This window comes from Borostomias antarcticus (assembly GCF_949987555.1).
Source record: "Borostomias antarcticus genome assembly, chromosome: 23".
NCBI classification, from domain to species: Eukaryota; Metazoa; Chordata; class Actinopteri; order Stomiiformes; family Stomiidae; genus Borostomias; species Borostomias antarcticus.
In genome coordinates this window covers 14758720-14782789 of record NC_140256.1, presented here as the reverse complement: position 1 = coordinate 14782789, position 24070 = coordinate 14758720, and the positions used below count along the sequence as shown (strand labels likewise).

Sequence of the window (24070 nt, the reverse complement as noted above, 5' to 3'; positions counted from 1 at the left end):
AACACGGCCATCAGCCTCTTCAACAAGCTGGACTCCACCACTACTCCAAATGACCTGAATGTATGTAGGCTATAGGACGCACCTCACTCACACATCACGCTGCACACACATACACACTCATCTACACATACATTACACTCTGCATGCTCACTGTATGGGCTACACTGACTGCACTACTTTTGTACGTATTGTTCTTTTCTTTAGCTTATCCTTTTTTGCACTAGATTTTTGTACTTGCCCTTTGCGCTGTCCTTTGCACTGTCCTGTCTCGTCCCTGCACCCTGCTGTCCAATGTTGTCTAAATGTTATGCACCTCGCCTGAAAGCAAATTCCTAGTACGTTGTAAAACTGCATGACAATAAACAGATTCTGATTCTGAAGTAGGCTATAGCTCCAAGAGTGTCTGCCTGCAGGCCTACCTTCTCAAGACAGTGTGTTGCTACACCACTCTCAGGATACACCACCGCCACGCCCACACCACTCTCAGGACACACCACCGCCACGCCCACACCACTCTCAGGACACGCCCACACCACTCTCAGAACACACCACCGCCACGCCCACACCACTCTCAGGACACACCATCGCCACGCCCACACCACTCTCAGAACACACCATCGCCACGCCCACACCACTCTCAGGACACACCCCCGCTACGCCCACACCACTCTCAGAACACACTACCGCCACGCCCACCGCCATGCTCAGAACACACCACCGCCACGCCCACACCACTCTCAGAACACACCACCGCCACGCCCACACCACTCTCAGGACACACCACCGCCACGCCCACACCACTCTCAGGACACGCCCACACCACTCTCAGAACACACCACCGCCACGCCCACACCACTCTCAGAACACACCACCGCCACGCCCACACCACTCTCAGAACACACCACGCCCACACCACTCTCAGAACACACCACCGCCACGCCCGTCGCCATGCACAGAACACACCACCGCCACGCCCACACCACTCTCAGAACACACCATCGCCACGCCCACACCACTCTCAGAACACACCACCGCCACGCCCACCGCCATGCTCAGGACACACCACCGCCACGCCCACCGCCACATCAGGCCAACTGCTCCGATAGATGGCGGTAGGTTGCACAACGACTTGGATCCAAGCCGCCATTGACAGAAGAAGAAGAAGTAGTAAGAAGAAGACAACGACGACGATTTATATGTAATACCATAGAGTCCAGGCTAAGAAAATGTAATTTTTCCTAATACAATCACTGTTTATCTGATTTGTTTGTCATACATCCGATATTATTTTGTTTTACATGTATAGAAAGATAAGATAATATTGTTTGCGAAAACAGCAAATCAGTTTGACTCCTCATTCTAAAGAGCCATCATTCGGGGAAAAAAAAGTCATCCTCACCGAGACCCGGGTCGTCAAACTGACAGTCCAGAGCCTTAACCATTCGGCCACCGGGCAGGGTGGTAATCCTAGTAAAATAGGTGTATTTGAAGTGGAACATATGTTAATTTTCCTTCATATATCCCCCCAGTTATTCGGATCGGCTCTATAATGTTATGGGTTCTAGGTTGGCCCATTCTACACCCCTCCACCGAGTTTCGTGAAAATCGCTCTGGTAGTTTTTGCCTGAGAGTGGTGTGGGCGTGGCCTCATTGTCCTGAGAGTGGTGTGGGCGTGGCCTCATTGTCCTGAGAGTGGTGTGGGCGTGGCCTCATTGTCCTGAGAGTGGTGTGGGCGTGGCGATGGTATGTCCTGAGAGCGGTGTAGCAACACTGTAGCTGTGTTCGGAATCGCTCCCTATTCCCTATATAGTGCATTATATAGGGCGTCAGCCATGTTGTTTGTAGTGTCCGAATTCTCCACAGAATTTTCGTTCCCTATATAGTCTATTTATTTATTTTATAGTTTATTTATCACTATTTATTACCCACAATTCACCTTGATTTGCAGGGAACAGCCCTACATTTTCTCCGTTCCCTAGGTAGTTCACTACATGGTGAACCCTATATAGGGAATAGGGAGTGAGGGAACGAGGGAGCAATTCCGAACACAGCTTGTGTCTTGAGAAGGTATGCCTGCAGGCAGATGCCTCTCTATAGCTCCGCCTCCCTATTTACAGAGAGAGCCATAGGTCCGAACAAATGAATGGGTTCAATGATAGTTGGACTTCAAAAATGATCAAATGATTTATTTATTTTTTAACTCAAATGAGCCCCCAACAGACTGTCCTCATATTTGTTTTGATTTGACTGCACTGTGGAGTGTTTAATTGAGTTTTCTTTGAATGCTAGCCGTTTCTACTTCAATGCGCTAGCGTTAGCATGTTCTCCATCAATCAAAACGATGTGTGTCGTTAATGCTCTATGTCCAATATTCTGAACTAGGCTACCCCTTTAATGTAGCCTGAGTAAAGGTGATGAATTTTTACTTTCACACCTGTAATTCCTCTTCTTTCCCGCCAATCAAACCCTTGAGTGTCGGTGTGTGTGACCTGCCCCGTTCCCACGCGCCCAGCCTGTCTCCGCCCTTCTTGTCCCGCGGCCAAAATATGTGAAACGCGATAGAGCCCCCGGTCACCGAGGAGGAGCCCCCGGTCACCGAGGAGGAGCCCCCGGTCACCGAGGAGTTATTTTAAAACTTCCATCTCCGAGCTACCTCGAGAGGATCATGGCAGCGGTAACGGCGAGTGCGACGAAACCCTCGGAGGGATTTATGCTTTAATTCGGGAAAATAAGGGAAATGAACAGACGCTTTCCCGATTTGATCCCGGCTCGGTTGATTGTTGTCCTTTCGTTAGTAGGCTAGTGCTTCTCAAATGTCTCTCCCAGTAGTTCTCCCCGGCTCCTGTTGCCCTGTTCCGGGGGCTTCGCTGGCCTCTCAGTTGGGAGACCCGTCGTATAGAAGCATGCCCGGGTCTCAGGCTCGCATGCCCGGGTCTGGGTCGCGGCTGATCCCCGCGCTGCTGCCCGGCCGCCCGCTGCTGGCTCTGGGACTGCTGCAGCTGCTTCTCGGGTGCTCCATGGTCGCGCTGTCCTTCGGAGCGTTATCGCTGAGCAGCTCGCCGCCCATCCGCAACTCATGTCCGTTTTGGGCTGGATCTTCAGTGAGTATGGTTTTGAAGACATGTCCGTGGGAAATGCACAGTAATTGAGATAGGTCATTAGTAGTATGATTGCTACGGACTGCATCCACATAAAGGCGTTCCACATCCGTTGCCCTCCATCAACAGGTAGTCTTGCGCACCACAAAGAAATTGCATTGAAATCATACAAAACGTCTAATGTTTCATGGGAATGGTATCACGAGAAGGGCATGATTCTTGGTTGTGAAATGGTGTTATCATTTTTGGTGATCAGTCAGTTGTGTTGACATAGACCACTGCATTGTGGGTTATGATAGCCACATTGATACAGTGTGAGTGAATGTGCTTATCCAAGTTGACTCACCACTGATAAACCTCATTGTGTTATTATTAACCACCCAGTTCCAGGTAAAAAGTAGAATCATGCAGACTAGTCTACGTATCTACGGACTCTTCCTACGAGGGTAGACTGTATTCTCAAGACCTTACTTCAACACTTCTCTAGAAGACCACAGTTTGACAGTCTTAACAGTCACAGCATTGTACTGCCATTTCTTTACATACAGGAGAAATGATGAGGTTGCATTTGCTTGATTTAATTGCTCATTCACAAGTGCTATAGAATTTCCCATATTCCTTCTGCTGCAAAAGCAACAACTAGGCTCAACCCAGCTAAGTACAAGGTCATTGCAACTTGCACATAAATCCGTGAATGATGCTCCAACAATAGTGTTACTGTGCTCAAGTACAGTCGAACGCCTATAGATACAGTGTGAGGGACATAGTCTTCATTAATCTATACAGCAACAGCTGTGTGTTGTTCTAAACAGTACATGGTTGTCCGACCAGCCCTGATTCCCTCACCCTGTGTTGCACACCACAGTCACACCACCATCTTTTCATAGAAAGCAGAGTTACAAAAACAGAGCAGGTTAATCTGGACATGGAGACTCCTCATCTTATTCCATGAACCCGAGCCCTGGTGTAATCCCCCCTGGCCACCCATCTGGGTCTCTCTCTCCCCGCTGGTTCAGAGAGGATTTCATGAGCTGTTACCTGCTGCCCACAACTCTCTTCTCTCCAGCCCATCGTGACCACATTGATCCAGACGATAATGGAGAAACCCGACCATCATTCTCCACAGCCCTACTCTGCAGTGTTCCTTCTGTTTCCCCCTGCGCTGCGTATGAGCGCTGTGGAGGCAGCAGCCTGGGTCTGAGTGTTTCTGTGTACTGTGTCCTGCAGCCATGCTGGCCTGTGCGTGATGAGCGTCTATGAGGACGTGACACAGTCTGCATGGCTATCAAGCTGCTTCAGCTGCTGTGTCTGAGCACCCAGCGCAGGGGCTGCCAAACCTCAAATGATTGCGGTGTGTTCCTGTTTATCGGCTCGGGGCACCACTTCAGCTGACAGTTTAGAGGCTGTTTGGGGTGAGCGTGCCTCAGCGTTGGGGGCCAGCAGTAGGTAAACACTCAGTTACAACCAGCGTCTGGAGGCCAGCACTCACACTGCCTTAAAGGGCTGAATGAGTGACAGAACATTCTTACAGTTTGTCAAGGGTTTAAAAACCCTCAAACACTATGCTTTCTGGGATGTACAGTATACAGTATTCTGTTGACAATTAGTGTTGTTGTGTTGTTTGGCCCTGCAGAATATACATTATGCATTACGCTCCATTGTGTTTGGTTTGTTTAGTTTAGTGAGATGTGGGGCGAAGCTCTCAAGTGAGCATTTCATTGTCATGGTACCCATACTCTGGACATACAGTCATGACAAATAAACCTACTGTAACTGGACAGAAACAATTGTCAGTTGCAATACAGAGTGAACTTCCAGCCCAGGAAAAGTGTGGTCGGATGATGGAACGTGTTGGGTAATTATTCTGTTATAGGCAGGAAATGTTGTGGAGAAATTAGGGAACCTTAAAATAACGACCTTTTCTGCCAGACAACATTGGCACAGTCTCGAATTCAGACCACAGTCAAACTTTCAGCCAACGTACACCTTAACTGAACCTCAAACACTGGATCCAGAGAAAGTCCACTGATGGCGAAGTCCACAGTCTGACACAACTACAGGAGCAGTAGACTGGAGGGAAAGGGCCCGGTTCAGCCTGGGCGTTGAGGTTCCAGATGTCCTATCGAGCTGCACGCCCCAACACATGAAATCACTGAACACTCTCTCACTGCTGCTGTAGTAGCGAGGGGCGATGAGGACATAATGCCCCTCAGGAAGCGGTGGAAGTGGCACCTCAGGCAGCCGACAGCTCGTCACTCACACATGCAAATGACCTTCATGGGCAGGATAGGGAGGAGGTTAACACGGTGGGGTCACTCTGCTGTGTATTTGGCAACAAGATCAGGATCTTCCATGGGGGGGTGTTGGTGGCAGGAAGAGTGACATTTATTTCAATGGAGATTTCGTGCTGTAGAAAATCACAGCCCAAATAGGTCCTTAGTATGTGATCTACTGTGATTAGTCTTTTCAGTCTTTTCTCTTGTCATGCAATTCACATTTTTACCACGTTATTTGTGTGTAAAAGCTTGGGGTTAGTTTAAGTTACTGAGAGTTAAAAATACACAGTTTTTTTAGTAGTCTGTGTTTTTTGGGTGCAATGTGTCTTAACCGAATGTAGCTTATCACAACACATTTTCATTTGGTTCCTCACTAACATCCCTTAAAAACAGGCATTGGTCTTAGTTTAAATGTTCATAAAAAGGAGCCCTAGGAAATAAGCAGATACAAGGTTGAACAAAGAATAACAGACTTTTTGTACAGCATTTGCACTGTCATGTCTTTGCACTGCATTGTCGTGTCCTGTCCTGCACCCTGTCCTGCACCCTGTCCTATGTCGTCTGCACCAGCGTATGCCTTAACCCTAGTCAAATTCCTAGTATGAATGTACCATATACTGTACATGGCCAATAAAACATATCTTGAATCTTCCATATCAGTGGAATTTGCAAAAAGGACCTTGGAATGCAATGCAGGATAGTGAGTAGTAGAATGCTGCCTGTAGGTATGAGTGGTGTGTGAGGTTGCAACGGCAGCAATTCAACTGTAGTATTGACACAAACATGTTTCCTATTAGCCCAATCCTAAAATAGTGTGGATATTTCTGTATGGAAGGGCAAACGCAGGGCTCTCCACTCTGGGACCAGCAGACCTCATGGGACCGCTGCTCATCCCGTTAGACCTCCATTTGGAATCTGTGTGTGTGTGTGTGTGTGTGAGAGAGAGAGAGAGGGAAAGGGAGTGTGTATGTGCTTGTGTGTGTGTGTGTGAGAGAGATAGAGTGTGTACGTGTACGCGTGTATGCTGTATATGTGTGTGTGAGAGAGCGACACACAGGGAAAGGGAGTGTGTGTGAGAGAAAGAGAATGTGAACATGTGTGCGTGTGTGTGTGTGAGAGAGAGAGACAGGAAAAGGGAGTGTGTGCGAGAGAGAAAGCGAGAGTGTGCGTGCATGTGTACAGTTCATGTGTGTGTGTGTTAGTTTATCTCCAGGCGGAGTGTTGGTGGGTTCTGGTGTGTGTGCACGGTCCAGTCAGAGTGAAGCAGAGTTATTTGAGCGATCTCAGCTATGTGAGCCCACAATGAGGGGGGGGGGGGGGCAGGAAACGCAGGATTTGGAACAACATGAGAGCTCATGCTCGGGGATAAAGGAGACAGGTCCGTTCTCCCCCCCGGAGGGCCGCACGCCCGCATCAGCGCCTTTTAACAGCGTCTGTTTACGCCTCCTCTCAGCTGTTACAGCAGGACACTGAGTAATAGGAAAATCCAAACATTGTATTCACAGTGTGAGAGTGTATTTGTTTGTTTGTGTGTGTGTGTGTGTGTGCGCATTAGTGCGTGCGTGTGTGGATAAGTGTGTGAGAGAGAGAAAGAAAGGGGTTGGGCTTTGGTGTGTGTTTGTGTGTGTGTGTGTTTGTGTCTATTCTGGCGTCTTAGAATGTGTGTGTGTATTTACTAGAACATACTGTACCTGTCACTTGTGGCACATGCAGATGTTTGTTGAGTGCATGTGTATAAGCGTGTGTGTTCTGTCCTGACTGTGCTCTGGTGTGTTGGTCTGCAGGTCATCCTGTCGGGGATCGTAGGTCTCACCACGTGGAGGAAGCCCATGCTGCTTCTGGTAAGTCTGACCACCGGCTCCCATACAGAAGCTGCTAGTGACTAGTTTCACATAAACCACTTACTAACAATAATGTATGATTTGTATGACATTAGTTGGATTATAAAGTGGGATTATGTGGTTTAAAGAATGGGAGAATGGTGGCACAAGCTCCACTTAGCCAGCAATAGCCATTAGAAACTGCGATTAGAAGCTAATTATTTTGCAATTGAACAGTGTCCCATTCGATGACACCATGAAATACAGCCACAGCAAATCCTCGCTAAGCAGAGTGATCACAGTGTTAAATCTCAGCCTTCTCAAACACGATGTAGAGGGTCAGAGGTTATCTCTGGGCTGGACCAATAACAATACTATCAATCAATCAATCAATCAATCAATCAAAGCTTTATTTGTATAGTGCATTTCATACCCAGAGGCAACACAATGCACTTTACAGAGAACAAGGGAGGTGGGCATACGACCCACCCCTACATATTCCAGAGGGAAGCAAAAAAACAGTAATCACCCGGGGGCCAGATAAGTGAGCTGTAAAAATTATTCCCTGACCCCTCTCAACAAGGGGATCGATCAAGCTCCAGGAGTATGTTTGTCTACCAGATAAGAACATTTTTAAAGCAATACATTACATTAAATTACATTTCAGAGTAAGAGAAGCTAAAAAAGCATCATAGGAGAGAAGACATCCTACGGACATGCTACGACATCCACAGCAGACACAGGGGTATCTATCGGACTCCGGGAGGTCTGCTGGTGACAGTGGGGCATCCACTGGACCTGGTTAGAAGATAGGAGGGAGAGAGAGAGGCAGTAGAAAGAAGGAAGTCTGTATCATGAGAAATGCTGAGAACCGTTGCTGTGTGGTAATATATTTGTGTCTGCTTATTTTCTGCTTCTTTCAAAATAATCTTGTTCGAATGCTAGATCATGTTGCCCTTTTCCCCCTAAACATTAATTCAGACTCATCTATTTTTGGGGGACATATTTGCAGCGCGCAAATCTTATCCAGTCAGTTTAATTTCCCCGTAGAGCCGGCATTAGTGGTGCTAGACACCTGAACAAACGTTAGCTGACCCCTGAAGTTGAGAGGTCAAATGATGAGGGCACAGTCGCTCTCTGATCCTGGGGTTGTGTGTCAAGCCTTTGGGCGTCCTGACCTATCCACCTATCCACCTATCCATCTATCCATCTATCCATCTATCCATCTATCCATCTATCCACCTATCCATCTATCCACCTATCCATCTATCCACCTATCCATCTATCCACCTATCCATCTATCCATCTATCCACCTATCCACCTATCCACCTATCCATCTATCCATCTATCCATCTATCCACCTATCCATCTATCCACCTATCCATCTATCCATCTATCCATCTATCCATCTATCCATCTATCCACCTATCCACCTATCCACCTATCCATCTATCCATCTATCCACCTATCCACCTATCCACCTATCCACCTATCCATCTATCCATCTATCCATCTATCCACCTATCCATCTATCCACCTATCCACCTATCCATCTATCCATCTATCCATCTATCCACCTATCCATCTATCCATCTATCCACCTATCCATCTATCCACCTATCCACCTATCCATCTATCCATCTATACATCTATCCACCTATCCACCTATCCATCTATCCACCTATCCACCTATCCACCTGTCCATCTGTCCATCTGTCCATCTATCCACCTATCCACCTATCCACCTATCCATCTATCCATCTATCCACCTATCCACCTATCCACCTATCCACCTATCCATCTATCCATCTATCCACCTATCCACCTATCCACCTATCCATCTATCCACCTATCCACCTATCCATCTATCCACCTATCCACCTATCCACCTATCCACCTATCCATCTATCCACCTATCCACCTATCCATCTATCCACCTATCCACCTATCCATCTATCCACCTATCCACCTATCCACCTATCCACCTATCCACCTATCCATCTATCCATCTATCCATCTATCCACCTATCCACCTATCCATCTATCCACCTATCCATCTATCCACCTATCCACCTATCCACCTATCCACCTATCCATCTATCCACCTATCCACCTATCCACCTATCCACCTATCCACCTATCCATCTATCCATCTATCCATCTATCCACCTATCCATCTATCCATCTATCCATCTATCCACCTATCCATCTATCCATCTATCCATCTATCTTATCTTCTAAGCTCTTTATTTTAAGTTCTGTCATGTTTTTCGCACAGTTTTTTAATCTGTTGATGTACCTTGGGGCGGCTGTAGCTCAGTTGGTAGAGTGGGTCGTTCAATCATCGAAGGGTCAGCGGTTCGAATCCCAGCTCCGACTGTCCACATGTCGAAGTGTCCTTGAGCAAGACACCTAAACCCAAATTGCTCCCAATGAGCAGGTTAACACCTTGCATGGCAGCTACCGCCATTGGTGTGTGAATGTGTGTGTGAATGGGTGAATGAGAGGCCATTGTAAAGCGCTTTGAGTGCCGCCAAGGTGGAAAAGCGCTATATAAATGCAGTCCATTTACCATTACCTTATGTGTTGTGTTGTTTTTGTATCGTATGTCTGAAATTGTCTGTGCCACCTTCTTTGCCCGGGCTCACTTGTAAAAGAGATGTCATCTCAACATGAATTTTTCTCTAGTTAAATAAAGGATAAAAAAAAATAATTTCTCTATCCATCATCTATCATCTATTATTTATTGATATAGATTAATCTATCTTTTTTTATCTAAAATCTATTATTTATTGATATAGATCTATCGTATCTATCATCTATTATTTATAGATATAGATGTATTTATCTATCTTATCTCTCATCTATTATTTATTGATATATATTTATTTATCTTATCTATATCATCTATTATTTATTGATATAGATTTATCTATCTATCTTATCTATCTATCATCTATTATTTATTGATATAGATTTATCTATCTTATCTATCTGAACATGCATCTGCCCCTCAGAATCTGTGTGTGTCTGACTCTGTGTGTGTCTGACTCTGTGAGTGTCTAGACAGAATAGAATAGAACTAGAAGAGTGTGTTTGTTCAGGGGGAACTGCTGGGAAGACGCTGATTGCTTTAGGCTTCTGGAGTCGAACTGTCTACATTGCTCTGCTGTGTGTGTGCGTGTGCGCGTGTGTGTGTGTGTGCGAGTGTGTGTGTTCGAGTGTGTGTGTGTGTGTGTGCGTGCGTGTGTGTGTTGAACAGGCAACAGGAAGTGGAGGAGCTAGATTTACCTCTGTGGTGGTTTTCCTGTCAAGGCTAGATGATTGATGGCTGGTGAAAAGACAGGAAGGAGACATGGAGGGAGAGACAGATTCACTGGAGAAGAGATGGATGAATTGTTTTTTAGTAAACAAGCTCATGACAAATGCAATAGTGTTGGTATCATCCAGAAGGCTTTGTGTGTGTGCGTGCGTGCGTGTGTGTGTGTGTGTGTATGCTTTGCTTTGTTTATTTTGGTGTCTTGTCTGTGTGAAAGGATGCAGAACTCCTCAGAGACTTTGTGTCTGTTACCCGAGAATTTGTGTTTGTATGTGATACTGGCCTGACTATACTTCATCATGGAGGGTCATGGGATCGACACTGTCAACACACACACAAACACACACACACACACAAACACACACACACACACACACACACACACACACACACACAATGAGTTTTAACAATGACTTACTCTCTTCCCCTTTTCTCCACTTCTCTCTCTCTCACACACACACACACACGACTGTACACACACACACACACACACACACACACGCTAGCACAATGACCCACTGTATCCCTTTCGATCACAGAGGCTGTGTGTGAGCGTCACCTCTGCCCTGTGTGTGATTATCACGGCTGATCTTCACAGCAAGATACAGGCAGGCCACCATTTAGCCTCTGACTGGGTGTGTGTGTGCGTGGGTGTATGTGCTTGCATGTGTGTGTTTGTGTTTATGCGTGCGTGTGAGTGTGTGTGCGTGTGAGATACAGGCAGGCCACCATTCAGCCTCCGTCTTTATGTGTGCATGCATGTGTGTGTGTGTGTGTGTGAGAGTGAGAGATACAAGCAGCATTCAACCTCAGTCTGTGTCTCAGCCTCCACTAAAACCAGACCAGGTCCAGCCTGGCTTATGTGCGTGGCTGGCTTATTTCTGTTCAGGACTGGTAGGACGGAAGCTAGTCATGCCACTGAAATAGCTGTGAATTGAAATGACATTAAATATTGTCTGATAAATTAAGATAGGTCTTGTCGTCTGGACACATCAGTTCCAATGCTTCCAATTCTAATCCAGCACAATAAGAGCGGGATAGCCAGTTAGCTCATGAGCTCACAACAACTAGCAGCAGCTTCCATAACATTAATGGTAGCGGTCAGTGGCTAAAGCATTTACACTGATGATTCCTGTAACGTTAGCTATTTTGCTGCAATTGGTTCAACTTCTGTTTCTGGATAAAGGTAAGGGATAAACCCAGATAACACAAGGCTAGCGGACTTACAGCGGGTCCCCGATGGATGCTCCACCACCATTCCACCAGTAGTTAATTGTCTATATCCTAGGCCCATTGGCCGTGGGGTCCGTGGCATGGTGGCGAAACTCCGCCCCCTCGCGTCAGAGCAGTTCGGGTGTAGTGCAGTTACTTCCGGGCAATCTCCTTACACCCACTGGTAAAACCAGTGTGTCTCTAGCCCGCTCAGGGGCTGAGTTGTGGAGTTCATGGCATGGATAGTGGCGTGGTGGCGAGACTCCGCCCGCTTGTGTCAGAGCTAGGGCTGGGTATCGATTCGAATTTCAAGAATTGATTCGATTCCGATTCACAAGGTTCAGAATTGATTATCACGATTCAATTCGATTCGATTCAACATCAATTCAGTTAGTGTTACTAAAACCTGTTTTTTTTTTAGTTGTAACCTTAATTACATGACTGCCAAGTTATGCAACACATAATACAATACTAGGGCTGGGTATCGATACTGATTTCCAAAAATGAATGAATGAATCATTATTCATTCCTTCATTTATTCATTCATTCATTAAATAAAAGATCGATTTTGGGATTCCCGAATCGATTCTTAATCATTTGATTCAGAATCGATTCAAAATTGATTAATAGATTTTTTAAAATCCAGCCCTAGTCAGAGCTGATTGAGCGCAGTACAGTGACCTCTGGGCAATCTCCTTTATTTAATCTCCTAATTACTGCACATAAATTCAATAACTGACATAGAACCAACAGGTCATCACATTTTTACATAGCTTCTATAACATCCAGTGACAAAAAACTATCCACACCACGATTTTCAGGACAGCTGTCATGGCCGACGCCAGTGACTGTCTGCCCCGCCTGACAGTCAGCCATGACAGCTGTCCTGAAAATTTCGCTGAACAGTGATGTAGCATCCGGAACATTTATCTATCTTATCTATCTATCATCTATTATTTATTGATATAGATGTATCTATCTTATCTATCTATCATCTATTATTTATTGATATAGATGTATCTATGTATCTTATCTATCATCTATTATTTATTGATATAGATGTATCTATCTTATCTATCTATCATGTATTATTTATTGATATAGATGTATCTATCTATCTTATCTATCTATCATATATTATTTGATATAGATGTATCTATCTTATCTACCTATCATCTATTATTTATTGATATAGATTAATCTATGTATTTTATCTATCTATCATCCATTATTTATTGATATAGATGTATCTATCTATCTTATCTATCTATCATCTATTATTGATATAGATTTATCTATCTTATCTATCTATCATCTATTATTTATTGATATAGATTTATCTATCTTATTTATCTATCTTATCTATCTATCATCTATTATTTATTGATATAGATGTATCTTATCTATCATCTATTATTTATTGATATAGATATATCGATCTATCTTATCTATCTATCATCTATTATTTATTGATATAGATGTATCTATCTCTCTTATCTGTCTATCATCTTATTTATTGATATAGATGTATCTATGTATCTTATCTATCATCTATTATTTATTGATATAGAATTATCTATCTATCATCTATTATTTATATAGACGTATCTATCTATCATCTATTATTTATATAGACGTATCTATCTATCATCTATTATTTATTGATATAGATTTATCTATCTATCATCTATTATTTATATAGACGTATCTATCTATCATCTATTATTTATATAGACGTATCTATCTATCATCTATTATTTATATAGATGTATCTTATCTATCATCTATTATTTATTGATATAGATTTATCTATCTATCATCTATTATTTATATAGACGTATCTATCTATCATCTATTATTTATATAGACGTATCTATCTATCATCTATTATTTATATAGACGTATCTATCTATCATCTATTATTTATATAGACGTATCTATCTATCATCTATTATTTATATAGACTTGTCTGTCTTATCTATCCATCATCTATTATTTATTGATATAGATTCATCTATGTATCTTATCTATCTATCATCCATTATTTATTGATATTGATGTATCTATCTATCTTATCTATATATCATCTATTATTTATTGATATAGATGTATCTATCTATCTTATCTATCTATCATCTATTATTTTATATAGATTTATCTATCTTATCTATCTATCATCCATTATTTATTGATATAGATGTATCTATCTATCTTATCTATCTATCATCTATTATTTATTGATATAGATGAATGCAACATTTGTTTGGTGCGGTATAGGGCTTATTCTAGTTCGGCCATCGACATACGGAATCATTACTATGATAAGCCTAATAGGCTTGTGTCATGTTGTGTTATCAACGTGATGCTTCTCGGGATAGCCTATAAATTAATAGGCCTACAACATAACATATATTATGACACAAATGGTCAATTCACAGACACATTCAAAGCAATGCCGCCATTATTTAGTGATTAGGCTACGGTGGCAATTGATTCCGTTTAAACTGTGTGACACATTGAGTTTCTTGCAGCGACCGATGTATTCATTATTCAATATCTCATGCGTTTCGCAGACTTTCCCGAGTTTCATCCCTCTGCCATCGGAGTCGCGTTTTCCCGTTTCTCCAGAAACGTGCTTATCGTAGTTACGGGAGGGTCGGAGTGTGCGTAGAGTTGCGCACACCTTCCGCCAACTTATCATTAAGATTGTTTTTTATAAATACCGAAAGTTGCTTAGAAAGTTGCTCAGCATGGGTTACGCACACTTTTGTACTTGCGCAACGCTTCTAAATGAGGCCCCTGGACCTCGGAGGGGGCGGGAGGGAAGGAGGGAGGGATGTTGAGGGCCGAAGGATGCGGGTTGAAGAATCAAGTCGATTTGCGTGCTAATGAGCGGTTACTCAACGCTCCAGGATGAAGGGCGTGGCCTGGAGAGACTGGAGACGAGCTCAGGCGTTACACCGACGTGAAAGCGGACCATGATGAACGGCGTCTAGCTATCAACGCGCAGCTGTCTCCGTTTCTGTCCCCTCCCTCTGCTGCTCCTCCTCCTCGGCCCACTGGGAGAGGTGTTTAGATTTACTCTTCTCTTTTCTTTTCTCTTCTCTTCTCTTCTCTTCTCTTCTCTTCTCTTCTCTTCTCTTCTCTTCTCTTCTCTTCTCTTCTCTTCTCTTCTCTTCTCTTCTCTTCTCTCTTCTCTTCTCTTCTCCTCTCTTCTCCTCTCCTCTCCTCTCCTCTCCTCTCCTCTCTTCTCTTCTCTTCTCCTCTCTTCTCTTCTCTTCTCTTCTCCTCTCTTCTCTTCTCTTCTCTTCTCTTCTCTTCTCTTCTCTTCTCTTCTCTTCTCTTCTCTTCTCTTCTCTTCTCCTCTCCTCTCTTCTCTTCTCTTCTCTTCTCTTCTCTTCTCTTCTCTTCTCTTCTCCTCTCTTCTCTTCTCTTCTCTTCTCTTCTCTTCTCTTCTCTTCTCTTCTCTTCTCTTCTCTTCTCTTCTCTTCTCTTCTCTTCTCTTCTCTTCTCTTCTCTTCTCTTTTCTTCTCTTCTCTTCTCTTCTCCTCTCCTCTCTTCTCTTCTCTTCTCTTCTCTTCTCTTCTCTTCTCTTCTCCTCTCTTCTCTTCTCTTCTCTTCTCTTCTCTTCTCCTCTTCTCCTCTTCTCTTCTCTTCTCTTCTCTTCTCTTCTCTTCTCTTCTCTTCTCTTCTCTTCTCCTCTTCTCTTCTCTTCTCTTCTCTTCTCTTCTCTTCTCTTCTCTTCTCTTCTCTTCTTTCAGTTCCCTCCCTCTCTCTTCTCTCTCTTTCGTCCTCCACCTCCCCACCTGTGTTAGCTTGTTACTATATTAGTCCTGTTCACAGGTTCTCTTAGTAGCCACCCTGGTTTCGCTATGTATTAAGTTGTCCTGGTTTTGCGTTATCTCACTGCGTTGGAATGGCATTTGTGTTTTGCTAATAAAGACTAATTTATTTATTTATCTCTCTCTCCTTCTCTCTCCTCTCTCTCTATTGCTCATTCTCATCTCTTTCTCTCCTCCCTCTCTGTCTCTTTCTCATTCTCTCTTCTCTCTCATTTTCTCTCTCTCTTTCTCTATTCTCTCTCTCTTTCTCTATTCTCTCTCTCACCCTCTATACTCTCTCTCATTCTCTCCTCTCTCATCCTCTCCTCTTTGTCATTCTCTCTCTCCTCTCTCTATCCTCTCTCTCATCTCTCTCTCTCCTCTCTTTCTCTCTCTGTCTCTCTTCTCTCTCTCTCCTCTCTCTCTCCTCTTTCTCTCTCTCCTCTCTCTCTCTTAGGTGAATCTCTTCGTTCTTCTCTCGGTGGTGTGTGTGCTGCTCAACCTGGCCGGCTTCATCCTCTGCTGTCAGGGAGCTCAGCTGGTCTCCAGTATGACCAGCTGTCAACTGGTGAGACACGCTGACACACACACACACACACACACACACACACACACACACACACACACACACACACACATGGGTCTCGAACACTTACTGTCAGTCTCTCCACAGACAAACAGAGTTCTAGCTCATATGCCGTCTAGATTGTGATTGGTTTCTCTCCCAGCTCCTCCTGGGTGATTTTCTGTAGTGTCATTAGACGCTGAGTCAGCAGAGAGCTGGAGTCTGTAGCGTGGGCGGCCATCTGCTTCTGGCTCTGTTTACATCTGTAATGGGCCTCAGGGAAATGGAGGAGATCTAATTGGTTTAACTACTCACTGATGGAGGCTTGCGCAGGAGAGAGAAGGAGGGGAGGAGAGAAAGAGAGAGAGAGAGAGAATGAGTGAGTCTGAAAGACGGGATCAGCGGATGTAATTACTGTACCGGCTTCATCTCCAGAAACAGAAGGAATCGTATTAACAGTGTCTCTGATTGAACTCTGACTGACTGTGTGTGTGAGTGTTTACTTGGAGCACTGTATAAAGTGGGTTTTTAGTTGTGTGTGTGTGTGTGTGTGTGTGTGTGTGTGTGTGTGTGTGCGCGTGCATTGCTGTCTGTGTTTGCGGTCGATTATTGTGAGCCAGTGAAATCATGTAAGATGTGGCTGGTCTCATTGCGTGACAGTGATTTACAGGTATGCACACACACACACACACACACACACACACACACACACACATACACACACACACACACACACACACACACACACACACACACACACATACACACACACACACACACACACACACACACACAGTCCATCATATCCAGCTGTAGCTCGGGAGGTAGAGCGGGTCGTCCAATGATCGTAGGGTCAGCGGTTCGATACCCGGCTCCTCCTGTCCGAAGTGTGCTTGGCTAAGACACTGAACCCCAAATTGCTCCCAATGAGCAGGATAGCACCTTGCATGGCAGCATTGGTGTGTGAATGTGTGTGTGAATGGGTGAATGAGAGGCCTTCATTGTAAAGCGCTTTGGATAAAAGCGCTATATAAGTGCAGTCCATTAGTCCATTTACCGTACATCTAGCAGCATCCATTAAAGCTTTGCCTGTTAGCATCACACACATAAGCTGAATCCCAATCTGAGTGCGCAAACCGCACTTGCGGCCCCTCGCACTTGCGGCCTGAGGCCTGAGCACTTAATTGACGTCAGCTGGAAGGGCCAGAGGGTGCAGGGCCGTGAATTAAATGGGACAGCACTTCCAGCGGCGTGCCAAGCCAGTTTCGCTCAATGCCCCTCCCACTTCGTTTTCATTGGCTGCCGCGTCCCTCCGATGCAGAGGCTGCTCTGACGCTCCCTTCAGCTCTCCACTTGGCTCTGCAAATTGACCGATTGACGTCTGTTTTAATTTAATAATAATTAAAAAATTATGTTGGGTGGGATATGTTTGCAGCATGTGGATTTCAAGATAAATGTTGTGTTATCTGCAAATGTCATCATTTATGTGTGATGCACTCGGATCATGACTCGGATGTACTCAAGCACTGTGTCACATGAGACGCGGTGGGCTGTGGGTATTTTCTGCTCCTAAGTCCGCGAAATTGCGGACTTTTGGTAAGTGCGGATAAAGTGCGCAAAATGGCGGCAGTGGCGCACTTGTGGACCTAGCAATTCCGTTTTGGAACTACCCTGAGCCCTCGTGGACTTAGCGGGAACGCGCATGTAAGGCCACAAGGCCGCGAGTGCGCTGCACTTTCGCCTAAGTGTGCGATTTGGGATTCAGCTATAGTGTTGTCCCGCGCATCATGGCTAACGCAGACATGCTCACATTGAACTCCCGCACCAGCATAAATGCGTGTCCAATCACATTACACATTACTGCATTTCTGGGTCCATCCATAAGTGCATCATCTCCTCTGTCCAGTCATGTGTGCCGGTGCTGGATGACTCCTCCCCCTTTAACCGATGCTAAATGTCACTCTGACCTCGCAGCGTCCATCATCTCATTAGTTGAGCGGGCGCGGCGATCAGGGTTTGGCTCCAGGGACAGGAAGCGAGCGCAGCGTGAGTCCTAGAAACGGACCGACTAGACAGGACCTCACACATCACATCCGCTGGAAGCTCTCCAGCGCTGGGGGAGAAGCTGTGAGAGGGGTCAGCCGTGGATGAGCTACGGCGGGGGCCTCGTCACACACACACACACACACACACACACACACACACACACACACACACTGTGCAAAGGCATTCAAACCACATACCTGTTGCAAGACGCCAATATGAGAGGGGCGGCCATATTGAGTTTATGGTCACCCCCAGTGGCGCAGTGGTTCGCCCCGGGCCCCCCCCCCCCCCCCCCCTCACTCAGTGAGTTATGGAGTCTCCCTTCCCGGCCATCTGCTGCTCAGATCTGGTGTTACTTTCACAGCCCAGGAGGAGATGGAGGGAGGAGGGAGGGGGGTATGTAAACTTACACATCTGAAGGTGAAACATCTCTCTCTCTCGCTCTCTCTCTCTCTCTTTCTTATCTCCACCCTTCGCTCTCGCTTATCATCTGTTTCCCTCTTGCTTGCTCTCTTGCTCACAACAACCTCTCTCTCTCTCTGACACCTCCCTCCCTCTCTCCGTTCCTCCCTCACTCTTTCCCTTCCTCCCTCTCTCCCTTCCTCCCTCCCTCTCTCCCTTCCTCCCTCTCTCCCTTCCTCCCTCCCTCTTCCCCTCTGCCCTCCCTCTCTCTCAGTATGTGTCTCAGATACAGTTCACAGGCATCAAGTATCTTCCATTTTCCCATCAGTCACTCTTGGCAGCACAAGAGGCAGTAGTCCCAGCACACCAAAATCAAGAAGGACACCAAAATCAACCCGTCAATCTCCACTGCACAAGTAGAGTAGTGGTCAGAGCATTGGACTCTCACCCGGGAGACCTGGGTTCAAGATCCGTTGGGTCTGACTTTATGGGACTACTGCAAACCTCAATATGTTCATCCTTTCACTCCAACCTTTTTATCCCTTACCTAAATTCCACAAGTAGAGTAGTGGTGAGAGCATTGGACTCCCACGCGGGACATTCTCAGAGATTACCGTCTACTTACTTCACCACCTAAAGGGAAGTGCATACAGCAGGTCATGACTTTTGTCCAGAAACAGAAGTTGAACCAATTGCAGCAAAATAGCTAACGTTACAGGAATCATCAGTGTAACTGCTTTAGCCACTGACCGCTACCATTAATGTTATTGAAGCTGCTGCTAGTTGTTGTGAGCTCATGAGCTAACTGGCTATCCTGCTCTTATTGTGCTGGATTAGCATTGGAAGCATTGGAGCTGATGTGTCCAGGCAACAAGACCTATCTTAATTTATCAGACATTATTTCATGTCATTTCAATTCACAGCTATTTCAGTGGCATGACTAGCTTCCGTCCTACCAGTCCTGAACAGAAACAAGCCAGCCACGCACATAAGCCAGGCTGGACCTGGCCCGGTTTCCCCAGTGTGTATCATGTGTTTCACAGCCCCTGCCTCTGTGTGTGTGTGTGTGTGTGTGTGTGTGTGTGTGTGTGGGGGGGTTTCAGAGCGAGTTGGGTGATGTGTGTTACTGCTGTCTCCTGAGCACCAGCTCCAAGTGTCCTGAGGAGAAACTGCTACAGGTGTACCCAGGCCACTCCTGCAACACGATGAGAGTCCTCCTCAAGGTAGGAACACCTGTGAGTGTGTGTGTGTGTGTGTGTGTGTGTGCGTGCGTGCGCTAGCGCGTGCGTGCGTGTATTACCGGTATGGGTGCGTCTGTCAAATGCAATTGTTTGCAATGCAATTTGCAAAATATTTTCATGCTGTTAGTCACTAGAACTCCCTTCCGCCGTGCGTTAATATTCCAGAAGGTTCTCTTTGCGCTGTGCGCTCTCAACGCCCTGACCACCGCCGTCTGCCTGGTGGCCGCTGCTCTTCGCTACCTCCAGATCTTCACCGCCAGACGACCATGTCCGGTACGTCAGCGCCCGGAACCTCCCGATAGCCATAGATGTGATCGAGAAACTCCCCGTCAGCCAATGGTGTAGCAAACAGGCGTGGCTGCCCAGCCAATGGTGATGGTGCTCAGATTCTGGTGATCCTAAGCAAGATTTTAACACTCCCAGCGCAACCACCAAACTAAACGCATGCATGTACACACATAGAGATGGACAAGTGAATTAACAACAACGCTCTTGCTTTATTTGAAAGTGATGAGGAGTTCCCTGTGGACCACACCATCGTTCTCCACGAGGGGAGGTGTAGCTAAAGCAGCCTATAAGCCAGATTCAACGAGAGATTTGAAGAGTGAAGTTGGGGAAGGAGGGAGGGGGAGGGGCCACAGGTGGATTGCATTCAACTGCATGTGGCTTATTATAAAATCATTCTATGAGATTTTATCGTTTTATTGCATATTAAATAAGAACGCCTGTTTTTGGATAGGGGATACAACTTAATGTAACAATATGTTTAAAAAAAGAAAAGAAAAAAAAAGGAGTAAGTCACCCATGTGCAAGTCACAAGTAAGTCTCAAGTCTTAACCTTCAAGTCTCAAGCAAGTCCCAAGTTACTGTGGTAAGAATCAAGTCAAGTCCCTGCTATTAGTCAAGCAAGTCAAGTCATTGCTCTGGTCAAGCAAGTCACAAGTGAAGGCATATGGAAGTCTGATGATCTACCCAAGTTTCCCCATAAATCTATTCAAAGTCAGTGGTCCTAAACGTTTGTGTGTTGATGCTGAGTTGAAGAATACATGCCTAGTCGTTTTTGCACTGAACTTCCAACACGGTAATTTCTGCACTAGTTGCACTAGAATTTTGCGCGCGAATCCACTAGCTACCCCCATTGCTTCAACTCAATCCTATGGGAAACATATACAGTCATGAGAAGTAACCGTTCGCGCCGCATGTTGAGCGGAGAGCAGCAACGACAGCAGCGGTGCAGTTTTAGAGGTCCGTTCGTTCATAGCCAGTATGCTAATGGTTGTGGGGGAGGGGGTTGCTACTAACGTTAGCAAGTTCAAGGCTTTTTTGGCTGATTGATAGAGGCCAGACCTGATTTCGACCATGACCAGGCCAGACCTGACTAGCATGAACGAAATGTAGGCTACTGCATTTACTGTGAAACATCAACTGTTCAACTGTCAAAACGAATTGATAAAGGCCGGTCTCAATTAGAAGCCGGGTTAGATCAAGCCAGACAGGGAGAGTTGGTTGGTAGAGAATGTGAGCCGTGAGTGTAGCCTACAGACGTAACAGAGAATAGCCAGTTTGCGCGCTGTGCGCATGCGTGCTGGAGCAAGTGGGGAAGCTATTTCGTTTCTAAAGACGTTTCTAAAGATCATATTACAGAGGCATGTGAAAAACCACAACAAGCCCTCGCTCTATGTAAGCACAACTAGCGATTCATAAAGACAGATTGATGAAAACAACCGTTTCGCAGCAGAAAATAGATTTTTTAGAAGGTGCATTCTCAGTGCCCTGTCCGCCGCCATTACATGGATATACTGGCTCGCGCTGGATTTTAAATTTCTTCTACATGCCTCCGAATTACACCAAAGTTATCTCGGTGAGTCAAACGTCAATGCCGTAAATAAGGTCCAGGTTGTCAAAAACGAGCATTCTCCTTTAATAGCCTACATTTGATTGTTGTTATATACTATGAAAATTAGACATTAGGCCTATCATTGAAGAATAATAGGTAGCCTGCTATTCTAAATCCCAGTTCAGTCCAAAGATTCACAACAAGACTGCTTGCAGTCTTCCTATTCTATTCTCGCTTATTGCATGTCGTTACCCAGCTGGCATTTCACTGACTGTGAATAAACGTTGGATTAGGTTTTGATTTTGAAAGGTGAATTAACGTTGATATCGCAACGTTGTTCCAACATCTTACTCTTCAACATGGGTGAATTAAGGTCTTACAATCACTGTTGAATATGTGTTGAATTTGTAAGGTGAATCAACTTTGAAATCCCAACTTTGTTTCAACGGCTTACTTTTCAACATGGGTAAATAAAGGTCTTTGAGTCAACTTTGCATCACTGTTGAAACTGCAACTTTGTTTCAACTTCTTACTTTTCAATCATGTAGCCACAGAGAACAAAGGCGTGAACTTTTTACAATTTTATTTTACATTAGAATCAAGATGCACATGTAGGCCTACAATAGCAGTGAATGGGGTTGCAACACTGACAACTGTGCAAATAGCAACAACATCGATCCAACAATAATGTGAAAAATAAGTGTTTGTGGCACTGGCATGCACACACACAAACACACATTTTGTGACATACTTCTATACAGCAATGCTACAGAAAAGGCATTCACAGTCAATCTGCCGGCTAGTAGCCTAACAGCTTTTAGCTTTCTAAACATACAACCTCATCTGCAGCACAATAGCCTACCACCCAGGATGTAGCCTATGTTAAAACGCGAAAGCAAAACCAACAAGCTAAACAATATATTAACTTTACCATCTACAAGTAGCGGCAAAAGTTGAACAACAAGGGAATGACTGACACATTGCTCAGCTTGTATATAGATACAAGCTACTTCCAGCTAGTGCGAGACAAACAATACATCCATGGAGACAAACATTACACACGATACACCGCACCAACATTTCCAAAGAAACTACGGTGTCCATAATAGGACATCCTCGGATGTCCATGAAAGGAAATTCGAATCTCATTCTTTGTGCAAGCGCAAAATAAGGATTTGTCACCAATACAATTATTTTATTGCAAAGATATATAAAGCAAAACCTTCGTTGGGCCACTTTTTACCCATATTGTGCATTAAAGGGCTATAAGGCAGGTTGTTCATGCATGACATCATGTTGACGTTGTTGTACATCAACGTACAGATCTTCAACAGAATTTCAACGTTGATTTATAAGTATTTTATCAACCTTTTTCAACCATTGAATTCAATATTGTTTCAAGGTTGAAACGACGACTGACGTTAATCCAACTATATTTCAATGTCGGTTGTGTGCCAGCTGGGCAGCCAATAAGCTTAACTTTAAAAAGTTAACGTTAGCTACGTTAGCGCACTTAGCCAGATAGTTAGCTAGCTAACAACACATTCACGTAGCTTACCTTTCTTTGTGGGTTTTGTAATGATGGATGAAGTTTGACATTGTGGTGGTCGTGTCCCTGATTTTAGTGCTGCAGACCTTGCACACCGCTGTTCTCTTCTTACTAGCTTCCTCGACAACATACTCTTTGAATCCAAATTGTATAATGTTTGGACAAGCCCCCTCCATGTTAGCTGCCCCGGAGAGTAGCGTTACTGGCTTCGCTGGTCTGCCGCGTCCTGGTAGGTTGCCAGGTTTGCGCGTGTTGTGCTAGAAATCACACAACCATGCTTCAAAAAACAAAACATAACTTCTCAATATCTAGGCTATAAGAATGTTAATAAAAAGTCAAGTCCTTTCGAGTCATCTGTCTCAAGTCAAAGTCAAGTCAAGTCTTTCATCAATGTTAGTCAAGCAAGTCCCAAGTCCTCAAATTTGCGACTCGAGTCGGACTCAAGGAGTGAGGTCACGTGACTCGAGTCCCCCAACTCTGCTTACAGCAGCAACCGGCCCTGTGTAGCATGAGACTGGCCAGAATGTCAGTGAATCTATTTGGTTCATTCTTGACTCTAGATGGTATGACTGTAACCTAAATCTTCTCTGATAGGACGAGCCACGTGCAATAGCGGAGGAAGGGGAGGAGCCAACCCACGTCCCCGACCCGGATGAGTTTGTCCCCCCGGCCCCTCCCCCTTCCTACTTCTCTACGTTCTACTCCTACACACCACGCCTGGCTCGCAGGTACACACACACACACACACCCCCCCCTGTGTCTACGCACAAACACTGCATCTGGCCAGCAAGTAACCCGCCTACCTACTGTGCCATCTCTACAACACACATAGACACGTACACACATGCAATCAACCACACTACACAACCATCCCACAACTTCC

At 45.0% G+C, this 24070-nt stretch overlaps 1 protein-coding gene across 1 annotated transcript in view; it reads left to right on the top strand.

The window, feature by feature from the left end:
- Positions 1 to 2813: 2813 nt before the first annotated feature.
- The window catches only part of fam189a2 (family with sequence similarity 189 member A2), a gene marked incomplete at both ends in the record, with an annotated part of 28351 nt that continues 7094 nt past the window's right edge, over positions 2814 to 24070 (top strand). Inside the window, 6 exons of the mRNA XM_084457316.1 lie at positions 2814 to 3101; positions 7159 to 7215; positions 16005 to 16115; positions 19664 to 19783; positions 19967 to 20074; positions 23782 to 23915. Coding sequence (XP_084313442.1) covers positions 2814 to 3101; positions 7159 to 7215; positions 16005 to 16115; positions 19664 to 19783; positions 19967 to 20074; positions 23782 to 23915 — 818 coding nt within the window. The remainder of the gene's footprint in view (positions 3102 to 7158; positions 7216 to 16004; positions 16116 to 19663; positions 19784 to 19966; positions 20075 to 23781; positions 23916 to 24070) is intronic.